Raw genomic sequence first — 26,480 nt, 5'->3', positions numbered from 1 at the left:
TTTCACTCAATACACAAGCAATGTCTCAACCTTTGACAAAGTAATTACCAAGTCTAGTATTGAAATAACGGACCTTTCCATTTCTATTTGGCATTATCTACGTCTACATCATAATGACATAAATGTTATTCGTGATCGTATTAAAGTTTGATCTTTTTGACGGCACTTGGCCCAAAGTGGAATAAATAACCAATAGGTTAGAAATTATCTTTTGAAAAGAAAAAGTCTGTTCCATCAGTCACACAACAGTTTAGTTGTTGATTAATTGTTAGGAAGATACTATCTTCTTTACTATGTATGCGTTGAGAAATTTCATTGGCTCGTTTCGACCAATGAAAGTTATTTTCACAATGAGGGCTTTGGTAACTGTTTTGTTGAAACATGGCCGACAATGACAGGTGCCCATTTCGGAAGTAGATACGGATAAGGAATAAACATATTTCGGATAAAAGTATGTGGTTGACTTTCACTTTAATTATATCAGTGGCATTGACCATGTCATTCCTTAGACTTTTTTGACATTTCAGTTGTAATCTGTCGACGATTTCTTTCGAAACGCCGAGAACGGTCGATCTCAAAAGTAGTCCTAATCAAAATGTATGAGAGGCCTACTCAAAATGTATGAGACCAAATGTTAAAACAAACAAGGCATTGAGCATGGACATACTTCTTTCGATTTCTATTAAGATTTTATTATGATTGTTTGCTTTTGTCATTTTAATGTCTGCAAGAGTGCCGCCGGCCATCCTGCTAACATGAGTCGTTTCTAGCCTTTGCCATGTTGTCTGATGAGTAGATCCATCCATTTTCGTAACATAAAAAATGTTATTAAAGTTGTCGTAAGTTTTGAGTGATTATTTTTTAACATTGCATTAAGTTCATAACTATGTGTGTAAAAAAGGATGATTCTTCATATTTACTAGATATTAGTGGGAGATATAATGATGCATTGATAACTGTAAAACCAACAACTAATTAGTAGTGAAATTTGTGATGAAAATGTAAATATTTTCATCTGTGTATTTGACACTGCCAACTGTAAATCATCAGTCTGCTAGGAAATTGACCATCTTGTCTATGAAAAAGACGATAACAAAAGTTGTATTAAAAATGTCATTTGATACCTTAGCCATTATGAATTTTGGTTGGGACTAATGACAGTTTTTTTATGCTGGATAGTCATGGTACTAATAGCAATGTATCCATGAACTATGAATTCAGCTCACCATCACTATAATACATAACAGGTCTGTATCTGTTCTTACTGTTTGGATAATGTCACTATTTGTGTTGGCATGGTTTTACTTTAACCATTACTTCTTAGGATACCAAAATGGGTGAACTGAATGTCATTGAAAAGCGCCACGTTTTTGACCATGTGTTCAACCAGTACGACACAATGAGGACAGGGGAGCTTACTCATGTACAGCTTCAGATTCTACATGGAGATCTTAGAATTGGTGGAATCAGCATGCCACAGGTTGGTCTTTGGTTAAGAATTTTAATGGAAACAAATGTTTGAGAAGTTTTATCTTGTATTTTCCAGACCCTCTTCATCATCTTCATCATGTGTACACTGTAACATATTATTTCACTTTTCATATATTGATATAGACACTGTTACATCATTTGCATGTATAAGCTGATACGTGCAGTCAAATTTGAATAAAACATCATTACCTAACCTATTGTTAAATCACTTAATCACATTTAATCACTTTTTTTGACAACTTAAAGTGACCCTAGTGCCTATCTCTTCTTTAGGCTTTATAGGACTGTTTTTGTTTTAGCTTATACTCACTACTATATGAACCAACAACTTTGTGATGTGTCCTATAGCGGCATCATCCCAAGGCAAGAGAGTTAACTGACTATAAAAGTCCAGTTTCCACCCTTGCCAAACTAGGCTGGTATTATGTAGTTAAATTTTGGCTGGGCAAACGAGTCTATGCATAGTCAAATCAAAATCGCGCAACAAAATCGGTATCCGTTTTGTAAAATGTCGTGCTGATTTCGGTCGATTGCAGGATTTACAAAGCATGTGCACCGCCAATTCAACAGATATTTTCCAAATCTTTTCATGATTTTAATCAAAGTGCTCACATGATTTGCACCTCGCGAAGTAAGACCCATTTTATCACAGTATAGATCTTGATTATCAATCAGATTGTCTTGACTGGGCGCCACCATTTTGTTTGAATCAAATGCAAGTGATACGAGAGGTGGAATCTGATTGGTCCATAAGAGAGGTTTAGAAGGGATATAACCACTGGTGGCGCTACGATTTAGCCCAGGAATTTCAGCCTAATTTGGCAAAGGTGGAAACTGGACTTTTAAAGTCAGTTAACTCACTTGCCTCGGGAAGATGTATAGCGGGAGATAGTGATAGCGCTGTTTTCTTGTTTGTTTCTGTTTTTTTATTAAACATGTGATAGAATCAACACTAAAACCTCCCATTTGCGTATTAGAAATATGTTTTTCATAGGAATTTATCATACTGTTAAATTTGATTGCAATTGTATGCCGATATTCATGCATGCAGTGTTAAATGTTTCCTTGATGCATTAGTGATTGTAGTGTTTAATTCATCCTCTGACAGGTGCTGGCCTCACTGGCATACACCTGTGCAACAGACATGTGCAGTGAGACGGAACTGTACGATGCTCTGCAGGAGATGGATCGTCGTTATTTCCTTGTCCAGGACTTGCGCTGGGAGTTTTCCATGTTAGACCGAACACAGACTGACCTCATCACGGAGGAGCAAGCTAGGTGAGAGAGAAACTATATCACTACAGCAGAGAGCATTTAATCACAAAGTTCACGTGACATTCAGTTACCTAGATGTTCAGTTAAACATTTAATTTACTTGTGTACCTGTTAAGCCAATGTTTAGGAAAAGGATGTTTATGTTTTTCATACATACAGGCAAGAAAGCGTATTTGGCACTAAAATTCAAACATTTTCCCAAAATAAACATATTCATTTATGTCCATCCCAATTGGAACTTCATTTCTGTGTCTCCACAGATTTCCCAATCTCAACATATATGTTAACCACACACTTACATTTTCTGTATATTGATACTAATGTTATGCATGTTTAGAAATTAGCTTTCAACTTTTTGTAACAATAATGCTATAATTTGGGTAAGTACACCATAGACACAAATATTTGAAATGTTGCATGTCAAGCAATGAGCAGGGATACCCAGTAGTTTTGAATCATGTGTTAGAAGGATTGCCATTTCAACACAAAGACAATCTCATTCAAATCAGTTCTGGTTACTGCTAAACAAAGACCTGAGGACATCCCATTATGGGTATTGTCAGAACAACCTTTCATCTGACCAATCAGAGCTTCACTTACCAGATCAGGAAAGGGACCGTCGGAATGTGTTTTCTAATCATGCAACCTCAGAAAGGTTGACATAGTGTTCCAGACGACAGTTACGGGCTGTGTGACTGATTCCATCAAAATCAATATCTACATCTACAATCATAATTCAATGGTATAAGCATTGCAACGGAAGAGATTGTGGGTTCAAATCCGGGTTTTTGTCTTTCATTGCTATTCATGTGCTTGTGGGTTTCACCCAAATAGTAAAAGTCTAAGACCTGCATCAATTTAGGTCCCCTCCCCCACCTCTGATCAAGCTGACATGCTGTGATATAACTGAAATACTGTACAAAGCTGCGTTGAACCCAACTCACTGCCTCGTCCATAAGTCATTGTCCCTATGTTTGAGCGTACACCTAAACATTTTGTGTTTGCAGGTGGCTGGTCCAGACAGTTCATGGCCGCTACTTCTCCAAGCGGGCATGGGAGGAGTTCCTGTTGAGGCGAGCTGTGCCTGGCAGTGGAGTGTCATTCGCTGAAATTGAGGTCCTTCTGTGTGATATTCCTAGTCGGCTCAAGCTTGAGAAGGAAAATAAAGATGATGATAGAGAGAAGGAAGGTAGGATGTGTTTATATGAAGATGATAGTTCTGAGTTGTGTAGTTGAAGGATACTTGGAACTTGTTCAGTTAGTCTAGATATCACTAGATATGATGATAAGTCGATTAGCAGATCATGCAGAGATCTTAAAACTGTATAGAGACTATAGAACTTACCTGTTTTGCCCATAATAGATCTACTTTATGTTCACATTTAAAAAGATAGTGAATATGTAGTAAATAGCAACCAGTGTTCCCAGTTACCGGGAGCCCAGGTCATTGTCCCATTATTATTATTATGACCATTATTTTATCAGGTAATGGTCACTTTACAGTAAATAATCACATTAATCTGAACTGTCACTATTCAAAGATCACTATTATAGACTTAAACATAATTGAGTGACTGTTTTATTGTTAAGACATGATCAATGGAGACAAAATACTTCTGTAAAATATGAACATCAAGCTCGAATCTTATTTTGTGTGTTCAGAGAGGCTTCGTCGGCAGCGTGAGTTGGAGGAGGAGGCGGAGAAACAGAGACAGCGGCTGAAAAAGGAGAAAGAAGAACTAAGAAAGAAGAAGGAGCAGGTAGGTGTTCATGCGTTCTAAAGTAGATTCTGTACATCTTGCATTTTGTAAAATTAACGGATATCAATACAATGTTCAGGATTAATGCTTGTGGTTCACCTTACAATGCAAGCAAGTTATTTATTATGAAAATTAAATATACCAGATTTTCTGTTACGGTGATTCCAACTTTTTGTATTGTTATTAGAATAAGAAGAAGGATGATGATGAACGAAGAAAGCGGGAGTTAGAAGATGATGGTAAGCTAGAAGGAATTAATATGAGCAGAATTCCATGAAAATATATTGATATGAGCATCTTTCAAAAATAAGATCTTGACTCCTCAGTTGTGAGGTGATGTGTTAACAGAGCAAAAGTTCAAGACTTATGTATCATCAGCACCACTTCCTCACGAATACACACAGAAAAATGTGATACCATATTGAGAATATACCTCTTAAATTTCTAAACCTATCCTATCTCACACTATGCATTTTCTCTTCTTCATTCGATTCTGGTAAGGTAACGTCTTAGAACAAATATTTTACCTGTAATGTCCTAGAACAAATATTTTACCTGAACAAATCCCAGCATCACCATAGTCACCACCTAAACCATTGGTAATGCACCACTGCAATCCCATGCAATCCGACCTGACCCTAAGCGACCTGATGACCTGACATACCTACCTGCAACTTGTAACTGTCGGACAACTGCAACATGTCAGACAGTTTAAAACAGATAAACTCCTGTTTTGCCAAAAATATGATCATACATTTCTTACAGAAGATCCTCACTGCAACAGCTGTGATTATCGTGGACAGTGCAAGGTGTCAAACAGATGCTTGCAATGCAAACATTTATCTGAGGAAGATTTTCAGACTTATTTTCACAAATGTTAGAAGTGAAACACAGATCGAAGATCGAAGTTGTTATCTGAGGATGTGGAGGATGGACCATCTGCTACCCAGAAACCTAAACATGTTGTGCAGGCGTCTGTCAGCTCATATGTTTCCATGGCCAAACCTACCAAGACATCTACCATCACATCGCTATCAGTACTGTGCCAAATAAGGAGAGGTCTCCGGTCCAGACTACTACGATAATGGCGAAGCAACACCTTATGTGCCCCAACTATCAGCAGAGAGCCAATTATCATCCCCCTTTTCCCACCAGGATGATCAACATGATGATACAATCCATCCCACTCTTTCTTCAGCCTCTCCCCAGGAGTCTCAGGGACACTCACCAATGAGTAAGGAAGCTACCTCATGCTCTTCTTCACCCTCTCCTTCACCCTCTCCACAAGGCAGGCAGAGTCGTCATTGTACTCGCGCTTCACCTTCAGATGAATATTGTAGCGAGGAGCGTTCAGATGTTCAGATGATTTGGATTGATATCGACAGAAGGATGGACATCGACAGGTGGTTAAACATCATTCTGCAAATTCAGATCAGTCGGATCGATATCGACTTTCAGATCGACATCAATCTGTAGAACCTAATTGACATTGGGATCGATATCGAAACCCTTCACCAGTAGATCGATACCATCCACGAACTCATACCTTTATGTCTCAAAGTCGATACACCTTACCAGACAATCATTCTTCAGATCAACTTTGTCACCCCTCAGCTGCAAATGAACAATCAGATCACCATTGACCTGAACTGCTTTATCAAGACACTTCGTTGGATTGACATCCGGATCAACATCGATTCCCTCCTCTTCTGGATCAACACCAACTCATGGAATGCTATCGATACACCCCTCCGAGGGATCGACATCGCTATGCTTCTGCTATGGATCCATACTCAGATAGACCTCATCCTGAAGATCAATATCGAGACGTTTCACCAGCAGATAAACATTGTCTTGGAGATTGACACCGATATCTCTCTCTCCTAGGGATCAACCTTAACCGGATTAACCCCAACCACATCCAGGCCTCTGCAGAGACAGTACGCTGCCAGCCAACTTCCATCCCTGCAAAACATCATTAGTACATTAGTCTAGCAACAAGCAATAGATTGTCTAGGTCCCATCCCAAGTAACCCAGGGTAATATTCCCCAATTTTTCTGGTCCCGAGAAAGGACAGCAACACATTACGGATGATTTTCAACATGAAGACTTTCAACTCGCTGTACCTAGAATAGCCACCACTTGGTTCTCACTCAAGGGTTATTCTAAGAGGAAGAACAGTGTAAAGCCAGAGACATCAACAGCCCGACCACTGCATCACCTCAACAAATTGCTGAGTATCTCCAGCACTTACGTTCTACAAGGTAACTCAAGGGAACGACTTTGGCTACTTATCTAGCAGCAGTTAACTCAGTTATTGCTACTACTAAGTGTTCAAAGATTTCCCCGGTAGCTGAACTGCAAAATCTTATTCAGTCTTACATACTTGCTGATCAATCATCCTAAGTTTGATCACCTGCCTGGGACCTTATCATCTTCTGTCCTCCATCTTCGGAGGACTTTGAACCTTTGGAAGTTAAGATTTTGAAAATGTTCATGCTCAAGACGGTGTTTCTACTTGCACTAGCAACGGCAATTAATAAGTAAGATTTATACTCTTGATGTCAACAGTCTGTTTTGAGAGGCAACATCATGGGAAAGTCTTTCTTGGCCTTAGCTAGGACTTCATTGCTAAGAACCAGCTTCCAGGACAACCAGACCAACTATTCATCATCCTATCTTGAATCCAGAAGACCATGAAGACCTTGCCTTGTGCGCGTTTATTTTAAAGCTTCAGCGAATATACGACATCCCCTCCAGTGTCCGTCAAGCAGCCTGTACGCTCCAGAAAGAGAATGAAGAAGTAAGTGTTAGGTGATCAGGTCGCTAAGGGCCGGATCGCACAGGATTGCAGTGGTGCATTACTCATTGTGAAGGTGGTGGCCATGGTTGGGATGTGTTTGAGTGAAATGTTGTTTTAAAGCTGGAAACTTTGTTCTAGGAGGTTTCCACATGTTTCCACACCAGGAGTGGAAGAAATGCATAGTGTGAGATAGGTGGTATATTACAACTTGTTGTAAAAAATTCAATATTATTTAAAAACATCTATGAATACACAAGATGATTTGCAAACAGAGATGACAATGAAGTGATTCATAGGTTAATTGAAGTCTCAGCTGACTTGTCCCAGTCATTGAGACTGATAAGCTCAATGGCTTTGAAGTGTCCAAATACTGGGCAATATACAGAGTTACTCTTGATATTTTTTTAGATAGAGGAAACAATAAACAAAAGTAACAAATTGACGAGATGCTAATTGGTTTATTGATGACAATAGGTTACTGGTGGCCTTGGCTGCTGTCTTGACTGGTTTGTGTGGGCTGGTCTAACGGCTCACACAGCTGTTTGTAGCAAAGTAAATGAAATCAATTTCATGTAAATATTTTTGCTAAATGTTTTCAGAGAGGAAGAAAAGGGAAGAAGAAGAAAGAAGAAAGAAAGAAGAAGAAGAGGTATATGTCAGCCAAAAATGCATCCTTTTTGACAAAATGATAATAGTATAAACGTTTCATGATGAAAATTTAACATTAAATGTACATTAAATCTTTAACTACATGCTGAAAACATGTTTGGCTATCAAACACAACCCTGACAAATCCATATTAGCTTTGTGTGAGCCCCCTCTTATGGGCAGTCCATGTGCAGGGTAAACCCCTGCACATGGACTGCCCATAAGAGGGGAGATAAATGTAATGTGTATTGATATACACCAACTGAACCAGCTTATATGGTTCTTCAAATATAAATCAATTTGAATATAAAATTAGTGTAGTAAACATGTTGACACGCCTATTTCCTAGCTACATAAATTGGAAATGTGGCATTTATTTAATTTTAATCCCCGAGATTGCATTTCAAATCCCATTATTCCAAGTTTTAAATTCCACTATTCCATCTTTCGAGTACCACTATTCCATGTTTCAACCAATCAGATGTATTTGACAATGTATTTAGGAGGCCAAGCGCCTGAAGGAGTTGGAAGAGGAAGAGGAGAGGCGCCGCAAGGAAGAAGAGGAGAAGTACAAGGATGTGGAGAAGGTCAAAGAGGTAGGAGAGATAACTATTTGACCTGAATCTCTGGGGTTAATTCATATGGGAAGCATTTCCTAGACACCAAATAAGAGGCATGAGTGGCATTTAAGGTGCTGCAATTCTCTGTGCAGAGTTGCACCCCTTAGATATGCCAGGAACCTTTGTCATGGGTTGAAGCTGATCGTATTTCTTGTTGTCTCAGCAGCGAACCCATGCTCATGGATTTCACCAATGTGGTTAATATCTGCATCATTTTTGGCTTTCTTCGCACATTAAGCAGACACACCATGATATAACTAAAGAAACTGTTCAAAGCAGCATTAAACCCAACTTACTCACTCACTCAACTGATGACTTTTTTCCTATATTGTGATATTCACAGAGTTGATGCAGTTTGGGGCAAATTGGGCCCTGTCATCTAACATGATACCTAACACATCGCAATTCTCTGTGCAGCGTTGCATCCCTTAGCCACAGCAAGGAACCATAGGGTTCAAATTCTAGATTCACCCTAATTATGTTTCTAGGTTTGTCTGTACCATACCTGTATCATGGGTTAAGTGTTAAGGCCGAAGACCTGCATCACTTCTGGCTTTCCTCTCACTTGAATCTAATGTGCCATATGTAACTGAAATACTGATACCATTCAAAGATAGTCTTATGCAGTTTCATTAAGATCATTCTGTTGTGTTTTATGACTGCCAAATAGGATCATATAAAGGTAAGGTTTTTAACATGTAACTTGTAGTCAGCCTGTGCCATTATATTTGTGTGAAATTCATTTTATACATGTTTATGACTTGTTAACCATTTGAGTATGGCTAGAATTGACATGCAGTTTAATTATATTTTCCTATTTATTTAATGCCTGAATGGTTTATTGTTTATTTGAAATAATGTTTCATGTTTATTGTTTATTTGAAATAATGGTTTGTGGTTTAGGTTATTTTCATTTTATATACTTGCATACATTTTCTCAATTGTATGATTTGAAAAATGCCCATGAAAAGGTTAAACAATGCGTTTTCTACATGAGAGTTAAATGATCATTTTAACACTATGGCTGACTTATGTTGTGTGTGTGTGTGTATCAGGAGGAAGAACGCAAGGAGAAGGAGACTGAGGATGAACTGAATCGTCTCAAGAAACGAAGAGAGCAGGAGAATGATGAGAAGAGGAGAAAGCAGTTGGAGGATGAAGAGGCCAAGATGTCCAAACTTTACATAGGTATAACTGCAGTTGGATTTAGCACTTGATACAGAGAAGAGAGTATGGACAGATTAACATCCTCTCTTGCATCCACTCACTCACATCTTCTTTTGCTTGGGTGACTGTTTAGGAAATAACTGTCAGGATTTGAAGAATTAAAGTTTACAGGAATTAGTTCTGAGCTAGGCCCACCTTACCCATCCACCACACCAACTCTTTTTATCTCATTAATACCCCAAATACCTCTTCTAATCCACCTCACTTGGTTGGCGGTCTATTCCACTCTATCCATCTACACCTAGCACATCTACCTCTCTTACTTACTATGTTGTCTTCTACCCAGCTAACCCAACAATCCCACCTACTCTGACATTTCAAGCTGTCCAACCCATTCCTACCTCACTATCCAATCTTCCCCATATACTCTTTATTGTCTACCTACTATGTCTGCTTCTTTTGCCTTGAATACCACTTTTTTGTGGCTATATGTCTGCAAAACGGTTGACGCAACATTAAATCCTTAAATACTCACTTAGTACCCATGTATCCCACTCCCTCACTCACTCTCTCCCTCACTCCCTCACTCTCATTCACTCACTCACCCACACAGTACCCATGTATCCCACTCCCTCACTCACTCTCTCCCTCACTCTCACTCACTCACTCACCCACACAGTACCCATGTATCCCACTCACTGACTCACACTCACTCACTCACTCCCTCCCTCACTTCCCTCCCCTCCCTCACCCACACAGTACCCATGTATCCCACTCACTGACTCACACTCACTCACTCACTCCCTCCCTCCCTCACTTCCCTCCCTCACTCACTCACCCACACAGTACCCATGTATCCCACTCACGGACTCACACTCACTCACTGACTCTCTCCCTCACTCCCCTTCCCTCCCTCACTCACTCACTCACTCACCCACACAGTACCCATGTATCCCACTCACTGACTCACACTCACTCACTCACTCTCTCCCTCCCTCACTTCCCTCCCTCACTCACTCACTCACTCACCCACACAGTACCCATGTATCCCACTCACTGACTCACACTCACTCACTCACTCTCTCCCTCCCTCACTTCCCTCCCTCACTCACTCACCCACACAGTACCCATGTATCCCACTCACGGACTCACACTCACTCACTGACTCTCTCCCTCACTCCCCTTCCCTCCCTCACTCACTCACTCACTCACCCACACAGTACCCATGTATCCCACTCACTGACTCACACTCACTCCCTCACTCTCTCCCTCCCTCACTTCCCTCCCTCACTCACTCACTCACTCTCTCCCTCCCTCACTTCCCTCCCTCACTCACTCACTCACTCTCTCCCTCCCTCACTTCCCTCCCTCACTCACTCACTCACTCTCTCCCTCCCTCACTTCCCTCCCTCCCTCACTCACTCACTCACTCTCTCCCTCCCTCACTTCCCTCCCTCCCTCACTCACTCACTCACTCTCTCCCTCCCTCACTTCCCTCCCTCCCTCACTCACTCACTCACTCTCTCCCTCCCTCACTTCCCTCACTCACTCACTCACTCACTCACTTCACTCACTCACTCACTCACCCACTCACTCACCCACACAGTACCCATGTATCCCAATCACTCACTCACTCTCTCCCTCACTCCCGTCCCCTCCCTCACTCACTCAGTACCCATGTATCCCACTCACTGACTCACACTCACTCACTCACTCCCTCCCTCACTTCCCTCCCCTCCCTCACTCACTCACTCAGTACCCATGTATCCCAGTCACTCACTCACTCTCTCCCTCACTCCCGTCCCCTCCCTCACTCACTCAGTACCCATGTATCCCACTCACTGACTCACACTCACTCACTCACTCCCTCCCTCACTTCCCTCCCCTCCCTCACTCACTCACTCAGTACCCATGTATCCCAGTCACTCACTCACACTCCCTCACTTCCTTCCCTCCCCTCCACTAGGGTAGCCTAGTGGTTAAAGCGTTGGCTCGTCATGCCGAAGCCCATTTCTGGTGTGACTCGCCGTGATATTGCTGGAATATTGCTAAAGGCGGCATAAAACCATTCTCACTCACTTGCTCCCCTCACTCACTCAGTACCCATGTATCCCACTCACTCAAGTTCACTCTCACTCACTGACTCACCCACACTCCCTCCGTTACTCTCACTCTCCATCTCCCTCCCTCCCTCCCTCACTGACTCACTCACTGACTCAGTACCCATGTATCCCACTCACTCAAGTTCACTCTCACTCACTGACTCACCCACACTCCCTCCGTTACTCTCACTCTCCCTCACCCTCCCTCCCTCCCTCCCTCCCTCCCTCACTGACTCCCTCACTGACTCACCCACACTCCCTCCGTTACTCTCACTCTCCCTCACCCTCCCTCCCTCCCTCACTGACTCCCTCACTGACTCACCCACACTCCCTCCGTTACTCTCACTCTCCCTCACCCTCCCTCCCTCCCTCCCTCCCTCACTGACTCCCTCACTGACTCACCCACACTCCCTCCGTTACTCTCACTCTCCCTCACCCTCCCTCCCTCCCTCACTGACTCACTCACTGACTCAGTACCCATGTATCCCACTACGCTACTGCACACCACCTGCAGTCTGATATTTTCCATCCTGTTGTCATCTAAATGGCTCCTTTCCTCCACAGAGCACCGGAACAAGAGGGTTCGGTACCAGCTGAAGGTGGCCATCAAGTCACGCGACAAGTTCAAGCTGGAGTACTCTGTGACAGAATTCAAGAAGTACAATTTGGAGGACACAGACATGGATCTCCAGAAGGCCCAGAGACTGATCAAGGAATTTACTGCTAAAGACAGTATGTATGCAGTCTTGCCTCAGCATTAGAGAGTTGTCTATTATTATGGTCTTATATATATGTATATATATGTACCAGGAATGCACACATTTAAGCCCTCCCTTTTTTCAGCCCATGGACTTTAAAAACCCATGTAGTTACAGTGATGAAACTCCCTTACTTTAACATTGTGATAGACAACAGAATAGACAAGGTATAAACATAGAATAAGCTCTTCCAGGAATGAGAGTAATGCCCCTTACATCAATAGGCTTACGACAGACAGAGCACTACGATTTCTGTAGCAATTGAAGTGCTGCAACTTTGAAACAGCCATACCTTATAATAACCTTACAACAGTCAAGATTTCTTGTGTCTGACTTATAATGTCATTTCAGACTTGAAGCGAGCAATGACAAAACGTGAAATAGAGGAGCTGGAGCAGGCCATGAACTTCGTCAAGAAGAACGGCTTTGAGGCTCAGTTGGCGGGTGAGATGCAGGAGGCCAACCAGATGCTGAGCCGACTCAAGCGTCTGGAGCGAATCCGGCACGAGATCCTGGAGCTGAAGCAGTCGACTGTGGCCGAGATCCGTAGCTACTCCAAGCCTCCGCTGGTCGTCCACACAGTAATGACTGTCACACTGCTCATTCTTGGCCATAAGGAGAAGGATACGAAGGTTCGTACATATACATTGGTAGTTTTTGTAATCTTGATGCTTATTTCCCTTAAATGTATTTCTGATAGACAATTCAATGACATTCAGCATGTTCAAATCATAATTCAAGACTGAAGATTTCAAATATAATTGAAGTTTGATGCAGACATTTATTGTTACATGAGACTACCCAAACATTTTTAAAAATCTAGTTTAAGAAGTCACGGCCATGACAGATTAACTATAGTCTTATGAAAAAATTGGGTGTTCTTTAACTTCTTTTGAGCAGTATATATTGAACATGAAGATGTGTGAGGACACTAGCCTGCAGATGTTTTATATTCAAATGATCAAATTCAAAGAGATGTGCAAGTATCTAGCGGTTTGTGACTATTGACAGAGTTTTGTCCCTTTGTAACACCCCCCCAATGGTGTGCAACTGGACTTAGTTCTCCAACTTGAACCACATAACTATGTTTGAGGTGTCATTGATTGGATATTTTAGTATTGATCTATTGACCCAAACATATCACAATATATAATCAATACATTGATTAATAATAAAATTATTCTGTGATTGTATAGACACAAATTACCTGTGTAGACATGCATTTAATCCATTTAATGCTAAATATGAACTACCCAGTTGGCTGATCCATGAAATGTTTAAGATTGATTTTTCTGCCTTCTAATTGTTCATCTAAATCCTGGTAATCTGTATAAATGTAAACGTTTCTGTGGCAGTGAATTTATAACTCAGTATCGATATTCATAAATTTGTATAAATACAACATCAGTATTTACAATTTACGATTACATCAATATCACGATATTCAGTGACATCATTAAAAATACTCATGTATAACATCTAACTAGCACACTGTTTTTACTCCAATAGTTAGACCATTTGTGTATATATTTTCAGCATAATTCTTTCAATTTTCTGTTCCATCTTCAATTACATTTACCTTAGTAGAAAACACACTGCTTTAGTTTCCATTGTATGGCTATGTCTTCAATATAGCTGCTTTTATTCTCATCCTCTCTTATTTTGTATCAGTACATGGCTACTTTCAACCTCTTGTGTTCACAGGAGAACCTTGTAGTGAGTTTCCATTTCCAAAATGTTGCTTACTAGATTCTTACATATGTGCTAGGAAGTTGCAAGATTTAAGTGTTTGTTGTACAGAGATGACTTGGCCATGTTGGCAATGTGCTTGCAGCAGAAACATGTTAGTACAGAAATATATGTATATGTAGATGTTCCCTGTCAAGAATATTTTGCCAGGTGTTGATGTCAGATTATACTAGTGTTCATAATTGATACTATTTTATAAACTGGTGAGGTAAAATTGGGTTTAACGTCGCGTCCAAGATTATTGCACTTATATAGCGACGTGCATGCACGTGTTTGCGTGGCTGCTTGTACTCGTCCGGACTGATGCCGATTTATAGTGCTAGCTCACTGAGATACCATGCCACAGTTTAACATGAATACCCCACTCAGACACCGTACACTGACTCCGAGCCGACCAGTCCTTGTTTTAGCCCCTTTATGCCGAGCGCCAGACAGGGTAACAACAAGTACCATCTTTAAACGTCTTTTGGTATGACGCGGCCTGGGATCGAACCCCAGACCTTCCGCTCTCCGGGCGGATGCTCTACTAAAGGCCATGGAGGCGGCCATTTAATAAACTAAAATGTGTTAAGGGTTCAATCCATAAGGGACATTGCCATTATGTTATTCCCTGTTGAGGTGGGGGTGAGGAGTTATGGCAATCTGCCCCAGTAATCTAAGGTGTAACATCTCCCTGTTTAGAGTTGTGTCCCTTAGCCACGTCAGGATCCACTGTTCCTGGGATCAAGTTATGATCCTTGTTCTGTCAGCACCAAACATATGCTAAGGCTGTTTTTCTTCAAAGTTGAAAATATTTCCTGTGGTCTTTCTTCCCACATTAAGTCGACATACTGTGATATTACTGAAATACTGATCAAAACGGCACTAACTCACTTTTATATGTGACCAGTGAAAAGTCTTCCTTGGATGTTACTAATTAAGATACCACTAAAAGGGGGTTCCCCTTGAAACAACATATATACTGTTCTGAATCTTGATGTGCTCTACATGTTTTGTGAATCAGTAGAGTAATAAATGACACTATGTTTCTTGTGAACAATTTTAAGAAAACACAATTTTCAGTACTGACATGTATGCACCATTGTCACACATCTTTTCGTTTTATCAGCAGTTAACTAATTTTCAGCTGTATAACATAAAAATTGCTACTGGGTAATTTCTTTGCAGCTGTTTTGCATAAGATTTGGTGCCAGGTAATTTCTTTGCAGCTGTTTTGCATACGATTTGGTGCCATGTAATTTCTTTGCAGCTGTATTGCATCAGATTTGCTTCCAGGATTAGATGTTTACGGATTTGAATCCTTTGCTTTAAGCACTTTACCCACCCTTGTGGTGGTAAGCGTCCATGGCCACCCTCGTGGCGGTAAGCGTCCATGACCACCCTCATGGTGGTAAGCGTCCAAGGCCACCCTCGTGGCGGTAAGCGTCCATGACCACCCTCGTGGCGGTAAGCGTCCATGACCACCCTCGTGGTCCATGACAACCCTCGTGGTGGTAAGCGTCCATGACAACCCTTGTGGTGGTAAGCGTCCATGACCACCCTCGTGGCGGTAAGCGTCCATGACAACCCTTGTGGTGGTAAGTGTCCATGACCACCCTCGTGGCGGTAAGCATCCATGACCACCCTTGTGGTGATAAGCGTCCATGGCCACCCTCGTGGCGGTAAGCGTCCATGACAACCCTTGTGGCGGTAAGCGTCCATGACCACCCTTGTGGTGGTAAGCGTCCATGACCACCATCACTCAAGGCTTGACTCTTACATTGAATATGAACCACATTATCTATGGATAACAACTCCTTCAATTACTGTGAAGCCGACGTTTCGGTATAGATCCTTATACCGTTGTCCGGGGCGGTCCGGGGCGGTTGGGTAGCCTAGTGGTTACCTAGTGGTCACGCCGAAGACCCGGGTTCGATTCCCGACATGGGTACAATGTGTGAAGCCCATTTCTGGTGTCCCCCGCCGTGATATTGCTGGAATATTGCTAAAAGCGGCGTAAAACCATACTCACTCACTATACCGTTGTCAAGCAAGGATCTATACCCAAACGTCGGCTTCAAACCATGCTTGACAACAGTATAAGGATGTATACCGAAACGTCGCCTTCACAGTAATCAAAGAAGTTGTGTTTACTATGTCATCCGTCAACTTCTATGAAATGCCCATGATGCCTATCAAACAAGTCATGTTTTATCTGTTTTTTATATGATATCATATAATAATATGTGCTAACCATGATAATATAGATGACATGCTCTTTGTTGTCAAGAAACGATGTGCGACCCAGTGTCTTGATAAAGTTGTAATATCATGTGACAAGTCGGAACTGTTCAACAGAATCAAAACCTGTCTTAAAGATTAATGTATATCCTCTATTAGGCGCCCAAACCCCTAAGCCTGTCATATGATAGACAAAATACAGTATTACATGTCTTTTCAGCAAGGCCGCACTGTGTCAGTCCGACCTATGTTTTAACACCTGTGTACACAATGTAACATGACTTATCTGGTTACACCTGTGTATATATACTAAGACAGAACTTCCCTGTGTTTAGACCTGTGTATATACACTAAGACAGAACTTCCCTGTGTTTAGACCTGTGTATATATACTAAGACAGAACTTCCCTGTGTTTAGACCTGTGTATATACACTAAGACAGAACTTCCCTGTGTTTAGACCTGTGGATAGACTAAGACAGAACTTCCCTGTGTTTAGACCTGTGGATAGACTAAGACAGAACTTCCCTGTGTTTAGACCTGTGGATAGACTGAGACAGGACTTCCCTGTGTTTAGACCTGTGGATAGACTAAGACAGAACTTCCCTGTGTTTAGACCTGTGGATAGACTGAGACAGGACTTCCCTGTGTTTAGACCTGTGGATAGACTGAGACAGGACTTCCCTGTGTTTAGACCTGTGGATAGACTGAGACAGGACTTCCCTGTGTTTAGACCTGTGGATAGACTGAGACAGGACTTCCCTGTGTTTAGACCTGTGGATAGACTGAGACAGGACTTCCCTGTGTTTAGACCTGTGGATAGACTGAGACAGGACTTCCCTGTGTTTAGACCTGTGGATAGACTGAGACAGGACTTCCCTGTGTTTAGACCTGTGGATAGACTGAGACAGGACTTCCCTGTGTTTAGACCTGTGGATAGACTGAGACAGGACTTCCCTGTGTTTAGACCTGTGGATAGACTGAGACAGGACTTACCTATGTTTAGACCTGTGGATAGACTGAGACAGGACTTCCCTGTGTTTAGACCTGTGGATAGACTGAGACAGGACTTCCCTGTGTTTAGACCTGTGGATAGACTGAGACAGGACTTCCCTGTGTTTAGACTGAGACAGGACTTACCTATGTTTAGACCTTTGCACATGCCTTGCTAGGTCTTACCTACTTTCCTTTTGCATACATGCCTTGCTAGAACCTATCTTATCATTTACTCTTATGTACATACCTTGCTGGGACTTACATTTACCCTTATCTACATACCTTGCTGGGACTTACCTTTACACTTATGTACACACCTTGCTGGGACTTACCTTTACCCTTATCTACATACCTTGCTGGGACTTACCTGTACACTTATGTACACACCTTGCTGGGACTTACCTTTACCCTTATCTACATACCTTGCTGGGACTTACCTTTACACTTATGTACACACCTTGCTAGGACTTACCTTTACCCTTATGTACACACCTTGCTGGGACTTACCTTTACCCTTATGTACACACCTTGCTGGGACCTACCTTTACCCTTATGTACACACCTTGCTGGGACCTACCTTTACTCTTATGTACACACCTTGCTGGGACTTACCTTTACCCTTATCTACATACCTTGCTGGGACTTACCTTTACACTTATGTACACACCTTGCTAGGACTTACCTTTACCCTTATCTACACACCTTGCTGGGACCTACCTTTACACTTATGTACACACCTTGCTAGGACTTACCTTTACCCTTATCTACATACCTTGCTGGGACTTACCTTTACACTTATGTACACACCTTGCTGGGACTTACCTTTACACTTATCTACACACCTTGCTGGGACCTACCTTTACACTTATGTACACACCTTGCTAGGACTTACCTTTACCCTTATCTACATACCTTGCTGGGACCTACCTTTACACTTATGTACACACCTTGCTAGGACTTACCTTTACTCTTATCTACACACCTTGCTGGGACTTACCTGTACACTTATGTACACACCTTGCTGGGACTTACCTTTACCCTTATGTACACACCTTGCTGGGACTTACATTTACCCTTATCTACATACCTTGCTGGGACCTACCTTTACACTTATGTACACACCTTGCTAAGACTTACCTTTACACTTATGTACACACCTTGCTGGGACCTACCTTTACCATTATGTACACACCTTGCTGGGACTTACCTTTACACTTATGTACACACCTTGCTGGGACTTACCTTTACTCTTATGTACACACCTTACTAGGACTTACCTTTACCCTTATGTACACACCTTGCTGGGACTTACCTTTACACATATGTACACACCTTGCTGGGACTTACCTTTACTCTTATGTACACACCTTACTAGGACTTACCTTTACCCTTATCTACACACCTTGCTGGGACTTACCTTTACCCTTATCTACATACCTTGCTGGGACCTACCTTTACCATTATGTACACACCTTGCTGGGACTTACCTTTACCCTTATGTATGTACACACCTTGCTGGGACTTACCTTTACACTTATGTACACACCTTGCTGGGACTTACCTTTACCCTTATGTACACACCTTGCTGGGACTTACCTTTACTCTTATCTACACACCTTGCTGGGACTTACCTTTACCCTTATGTACACACCTTGCTGGGACTTGCCTTTACTCTTATGTACACACCTTACTAGGACTTACCTTTACACTTATGTACACACCTTGCTGGGACCTACCTTTACACTTATGTACACACCTTGCTGGGACTTACCTTTACTCTTATGTACACACCTTGCTGGGACTTACCTTTACCCTTATGTACACACCTTGCTGGGACTTACCTTTACTCTTATCTACACACCTTGCTGGGACTTACCTTTACTCTTATGTACACACCTTGCTGGGACTTACCTTTACTCTTATGTACACACCTTGCTGGGACTTACCTTTACCCTTATGTACACACCTTGCTGGGACTTGCCTTTACTCTTATGTACATACCTTGCTGGGACCTACCTTTACCCTTATGTACACACCTTGCTAGGACCTACCTTTACCCTTATGTACACACCTTGCTGGGACCTACCTTTACCCTTATGTACACACCTTGCTGGGACTTACCTTTACACTTGTGTACACACCTTGCTGGGACTTACCTTTACACTTATGTACACACCTTGCTGGGACCTACCTTTACTCTTATGTACACACCTTGCTGGGACCTACCTTTACACTTATGTACACACCTTGCTGGGACTTACCTTTACCCTTATGTACACACCTTGCTGGGACTTACCTTTACACTTATGTACACACCTTGCTGGGACTTACCTGTACACTTATGTACACACCTTGCTGGGACTTACCTTTACCCTTATCTACATATCTTGCTGGGACTTACCTTTACACTTATGTACACACCTTGCTAGGACTTACCTTTACACTTATGTACACACCTTGCTGGGACCTACCTTTACCCTTATGTACACACCTTGCTAGGACCTACCTTTACCCTTATGTACACACCTTGCTGGGACCTACCTTTACCCTTATGTACACACCTTGCTGGGACTTACCTTTACACTTATGTACACACCTTGCTAGGACTTACCTTTACACTTATGTACACACCTTGCTGGGACTTACCTTTACACTTATGTACACACCTTGCTGGGACCTACCTTTACCCTTATGTACACACCTTGCTGGGACTTACCTTTACCCTTATGTACACACCTTGCTGGGACCTACCTTTACCCTTATGTACACACCTTGCTGGGACTTACCTTTACACTTATGTACACACCTTGCTGGGACTTACCTTTACACTTATGTACACACCTTGCTGGGACTTACCTTTACCCTTATGTACACACCTTGCTGGGACTTACCTTTACCCTTATGTACGCACCTTGCTGGGACTTACCTTTACACTTATGTACACACCTTGCTGGGACCTACCTTTACACTTATGTACACACCTTGCTGGGACCTACCTTTACCCTTATGTACACACCTTGCTGGGACTTACCTTTACCCTTATGTACACACCTTGCTGGGACCTACCTTTACCCTTATGTACACACCTTGCTGGGACTTACCTTTACCCTTATGTACACACCTTGCTGGGACTTACCTTTACACTTATGTACACACCTTGCTGGGACTTACCTTTACCCTTGTGTACACACCTTGCTGGGACTTACCTTTACACTTATGTACACATGTATCTAGGACTGGAAGGCAGTCCAGGCTCTGGTTGGGAAGACGGGCAAGGAGAGTCTGAAACGTCAGTGTGTGCAGACCCAGGCTGCAAAGATCCCAATAGCCATCGCCAAGAGAGCCAAGACACTCCTGGATAAGTTTGAACTGGACGAGGTTCGAGATGTGTCAGCGGGGGCAGCAACCTTCTATGTCTGGGTAGGTCACTTCTATTGCCTTGGAAACAGACTGATGATAGATAGATGTCATGTATACAAATACAAAGACCAAGATATAGTGTGTATTCTGGGAATAGGTCGCTGGTATCTCATGCTTGTCTTGAAACGGATTAAGGGACTGGTATTTTTTTTCATAGGGGAGGTGGTTGATGGGTGAGGGTGATCATGAAAAAAAAGAAAACAATTAAAACACTCTTTAAAAAATATGATTTTTTCAAAGTTGGCCTACCAAAGACACTTAGTTTGGACTCCTAAAAAAATCTGTCAGAGCTGACAAAAGTTCTTTCATCACTGCATATATATATATACAGTTGAACCTCATTGTCTCGAACTCAAATGTGTCAAATCCTCCATTCTGTCAAACTCTTACTATACTTATCACTATTTTTACCCAGATGTGTCAAACTGGAAGTGTCAAATTCTCAGTGGTCCCAAACTCAGTTTATAATTCCAAGAGATAAAAAAACAACTTATCCTGATAAGTGGAACTTCATTTTTTTGACAAGTTATAACAAAAACTTATTGCCTAACGGACTAGGACATGAAACACCAAATGCAGGAAATTGTTGATTGGTCATATGATAATAAGGTCAATTCGGATTCGTTGAATCTCAGATAAGTCCAACTATTTCTCTGGCCCACAGAAGTTCGAGACAATGGGGTTCAATTGTACAAGTTTTGGGGACCTCAAAACAGTGCTGTGAAAATGTGTCTGCTTTATGAGTGGTATCAAAGTGCTCATGTATGTTTATATGATCATTTGTTTACTGGTGTTATCTATTTCAGGCCATCACAATGGTAGAAGAAGCTCTGGATGTCCAGAAATAAGGATAAAAAACAACTTGATAACTGAACCATCCACTGCACCGGGAAATTATCTCTGCAGAAAGAAAATGTTGCATTATGAAAAAGAATGTCAATTTTGACAAAAGAATCAATTGGACCAATTGGCCTACAGCTGTGACACCACAGAACTTTGCACACAGAAAAAACAGAAAGTGTTTCATATGATTCAGCATAAATCTTTGAAATATCAAAAATCACAACTAGCATTCCATTGTCCATGCGAAATTCATCTTCACTGCTATTGTGTTCAATATTGGGTACTTTTTCACTTTCTGTTGAGGTTTTAATGACACATTCCAACACATGTAGCCAGCTTTGATGTTATCACAGAGCCATGAAGCCACCATGAATCAGCATTTCTTAAGCATTTGGTAGTAGTCCTCTATACAGAGTAAGTCATATATCTCATATGTCCTGGAGAAATGTAGGAGTGTGTAAGAATGCTTTTGAAATTAGTCTCCGTTGTTTCAAAATCTTCAAATGGCAGTAGAAAGCTGTTCTTGTTTGACAGTTGATGTTGTACATCATGTCATGACCTCTGATAGTTTTTTGGTTATTACGTTGCCGTACATTTTTTTTACTTGCCTTATGGATCTGGTGACTCTAAATTTTATTGAAATGGACAACATCAATAAAGTCCGAATTTGCTCCTTTTTTAATCCCACCGATAAGCTGATAGCTTATTGCACCAAAAAGTATTATTAAACAGGGACCCGCTGAAGTTGACATTATTAAACATGGGAGTCCAAATAAAGATTGTTGTTCCTGAATTTGAGAGGATGCACAGATGCACAACAGTGTTCCCGCTCGATTCCTCAGGTTTGAATTGCTAAAGCAACAGCTGTGTTGCAGGCTTTCCTCTCACATTAAACCATTTATATATTTTTATACCAGCCGACCTGTAGTAGAGCAGAAAATTAAAAAAGAAAAATTGAACTGCTTTTGCTTTTCTTCCCCACCTATACAGTTATTTTCCAGTGAAAAATCCGAAAAGCAAGTAATAAAACAAGGTGTGGTCTAAGGAAGGACAGTTTTGAAGACATATGGGTGTCATGATACATCGATGTATTGATGTATTGCCAGTTTACACCAGATGACACAATATATGATATGCCTACTCATGCATCGATTTTCAAAAAGTGTTATTTTTGAAATGTTGTAATAACCTGATCTAACAACCATTCGGACCAAAGTTACCTCACCACAATCATAACAGAAAATGCTTTATCTGAATAAAAATAGTATTAGAACAAGTCTAAGTTAGCCTGTCATGAAATTATCAAATTCTTGTTAGCTGGGTCATGGGAAGAAATTCACACATAAAGGTGCAATCTTTATTTTGCGATTCTTATATAATGACTAAGGGATGTTGCATATTGCCATGTCGATATATATCAATAACTTTTTAATGTCAATACTGCATCAATACAAATTTATAAATATACTAAATTGATAATTAACTACTACAAAGATTTTCATTTAATAAGATACCTTGGTTAGGATGGACAATTTGAAGGCCAAAACTTTAATTTTAAACATTTAATGAGCCTCGTTCATATTTATCATTAAATTGATTAATTGCAGTTATACAAAGGTAATTTATATCTATACACATACAGAATAATAAATGTTTTTATTATCATAATAATTGATATTTTGTGATACTTTTGGGTCGATATATATTTTAACACTAAATTTTCAAGTCAATGACACCTAATTATGACTCAAGTATCGTTATATGTATTGATGTGTGAGGTAGGTGTATTATGTCAAACCCAGACATATTAACACAGATTGATAGCAAGCCAATCAGACAATATCAAGTCGGTTATAACAATAGAAATATGAAAGAATCTGTGGTCCTTAACTTTTTGTGTGTAGTGTATGTCAATGGCTAAAACTGGTCAGGCACCATAGCGTAATTGTTTCCTAGCACCCATAAGGTCCCTTTTCTCCTGGTGGCTCACAATTACTGACGGCTATGAATGAAAAATATCTTGTAACACTAGACAGGTAATGTATAAGCTTTGATGAATGAATGTCTTCTGAACAATAGTTTGCCTTCAGTGAAGTTTCTCTGCCGGTTTGACTTTTCATACATATTTTCTTCACTTTTTGTCTTATAATGTGAATGATTAATATGTAGAATAACCTACATAACTCTATGCCCCATTCATTCACTCTGGACAGATTATCTATAATTCCTCATAGCTTGTTGGTTATTCTCTATGTCTATGTTTCATAATAAGTAAATTCTGAACTTGGTATACCGTATTCGACGTAAAAAGCGCCCTGCGCTAATAAGTGCCCACGGCTATATTTGCTAATATACAGGCTAGTGAACAATCCCAATAAGCACCACTTCCGATTGATCAATGTACACAAGACTTATTTATTCATGTATGATATGCACTTGTGTGTTATAAGCACCCTCAATTATGGGCAATTAAATTCTGGAAAATATATCTATTGTGTATAATATGCACAGATTCTTCTTTTGTATCATTTCAGGCTGTCAGCATAAACTACTATTACAATCTTCCAAATCGTTTTTTTTTCCTCACCAAAATGATATGCTAATAAGAGCCCCCTATTTCTAATTAAGAGAGCACCCCGGGCACTTATTACGTAGAATATGGTATATGAATTTAGAAATGATCTTTCTTCATGCCGAGTGCTATGAAATGAGGAATAGTTCATAAAGTCAGGCAAAGGCAATTTTCAACAAACACTGGAAATATGAACAAGTGCCTTCAGCTTTCTTGTCATGTTGACATTTCTTTTCAGTATTTTATTGATATAGTCCTGATGGTGTGGGGACTCGGCAGTGTTGCCGGGGTGTGTGTATTTTATGTAAATCTTTGACATACCGGTCTACATGTTTCATGATTCTATTGATAGTCCACACATAGCCTTGTCAGTGTTAGCATGAAACCTTGTGGAACATATAGATTTGGGCATAAAGGAAGAGTTTTAATCATGTACCGTTCTTTTTTTCATTTATGGGAAGTCGGTTGAATAATCAAGTTTTATATTACATGTAGAATTTTGGTCTTTATATTAACTTGATGTGAGCGTTCCTCAAACAAGACTTTGTATACTTTGCAACATAACAAGGAACGATTCTTTTAAGTCATGCATGCATGTTAAAATAATAATGTGATTACCTTGCATCTTTTTGCAATGAAGCTGATCTGTAAGTGATATCAAGGATATCCATATTTTTATCTTTCCATAATATCTTCCACCAGTTACCAGTCTTATCATATTTTTTTATGCCATAACATAATGATGCTTCTGTTTTTGTAAATATTATTATCAATATGATGTTTTAGCAGCTACTCAGCCTATCATGGGGCAGCTGATGAAAGTAAGCTTGATAAGTGTCTATATTTAATGCCTCTTATCTGCTTGGGTAATCGGAAGTTTGATATGATCAGGAAACAATCTTCATAAAACTCTGCATCTTATATCAGCTGCACATGTTTATTCAGCTTATATCATCTTATATTTCACAATCTTGTTATTGGGACAAGGCCACATTTACAGGCCAAGGCTGTTGTTATGTACATGTACTTACGAGTCAAGGCTGTTTTCTTTGCAGATCAAAATGTTAATTAGAAGACCATAGACTGTCTTGGATGTGTGTAATTATATTTGTGCCATGTATTCTAGACATGTTTCATTAGATTCGAGAAATAAATATAAATTCTCAGGGGTTTAAAATTACCATTTCTAGGAGGATGATAAAAAGTACTATTATTAGCGAGACAAGTTAATTAATCACTGGTACTTGGTCATGGTGCATTGATCTTTTCTTTCTGTAAAATCATTTCACAAATTCGAGCAGTATATATTAATCCCCTCACTAACTCACTGTCCATACAAGAAGGTATTTTTTAAATATCTTTGCACACTGTACATTATTTGTGCTTCTGTATGATATTTGCTTGTTGAATAAATATAATAAATTCACTGTCAAACCTTGAAACATATCCAGTGAATGTCTATTAGTAATTAGTAATGTAACCAGATAGTCCTACTAACAGCCAAGTAGTCATTATTTTGTCTTGGAAATATTTCATTTGACCTTATGCTGGTTCAAGGGTTAAAACATATTTATGTGCATATATGGGTTAATCAGAAAAACGACTGTGATTGACATGTGTCTAACACAAAATCCTATTCCCTCCATTCACGTGGCAGGCCACAATTGTGATACCTGTTAAAAACATTTTTTTCAACTGTTATCAAGTTTGTATGTTATTTCAATAAAACGTGTACTGATGAATACTATGTCTGTTAAGCAGGGGAGTAAAGCCGCCTCGAACAGGTAATTGTACAGTCACAGCAAGCATGGACAGCAGTCAGCTTGTCACACTGTACAGTCTTTGTCATGGAAAGGCTCCTCTACAATGGTGGTGGAGTCGACTTCACATCCTGAAGTCCTTTCAGAAATATTTGCTCAACACACACATCACAACTACAATGAATGCCTTCAATATGTAGTAGCCAACATCACATATGAATTTGTATGAAGAGTAAATCAACTGTATATTTGTAATAGTCTTTTTCACACATTTTTGCTGTCTTCTGAAGTGTTATT

The 26,480-nt window shown here is 40.5% G+C and overlaps 1 protein-coding gene across 1 annotated transcript; it reads left to right on the top strand.

The window, feature by feature from the left end:
* Positions 1–375: 375 nt before the first annotated feature.
* On the top strand, positions 376–26,165 carry LOC139479270 (trichohyalin-like). The gene is made up of 13 exons (XM_071262135.1): positions 376–451; positions 1,325–1,480; positions 2,600–2,769; positions 3,774–3,955; positions 4,429–4,526; positions 4,714–4,765; positions 7,930–7,979; positions 8,482–8,574; positions 9,654–9,786; positions 12,432–12,599; positions 12,977–13,257; positions 20,823–21,008; positions 21,815–26,165. Exons 2-13 carry the CDS (start codon positions 1,334–1,336, stop codon positions 21,854–21,856), a joined length of 1,602 nt encoding a protein of 533 aa, XP_071118236.1. The 5' UTR covers positions 376–451; positions 1,325–1,333; the 3' UTR covers positions 21,857–26,165.
* The last annotated feature ends 315 nt before the right edge of the window (positions 26,166–26,480 follow it).

Source organism: Haliotis cracherodii, unplaced genomic scaffold, assembly GCF_022045235.1.
Source record: "Haliotis cracherodii isolate W230 unplaced genomic scaffold, xgHalCrac1.p SCAF_4, whole genome shotgun sequence".
Taxonomy (NCBI): Eukaryota; Metazoa; Mollusca; class Gastropoda; order Lepetellida; family Haliotidae; genus Haliotis; species Haliotis cracherodii.
The sequence above is the reverse complement of the archived record's forward strand: the minus strand, read 5'-3'. Positions and strand labels throughout refer to the sequence as shown.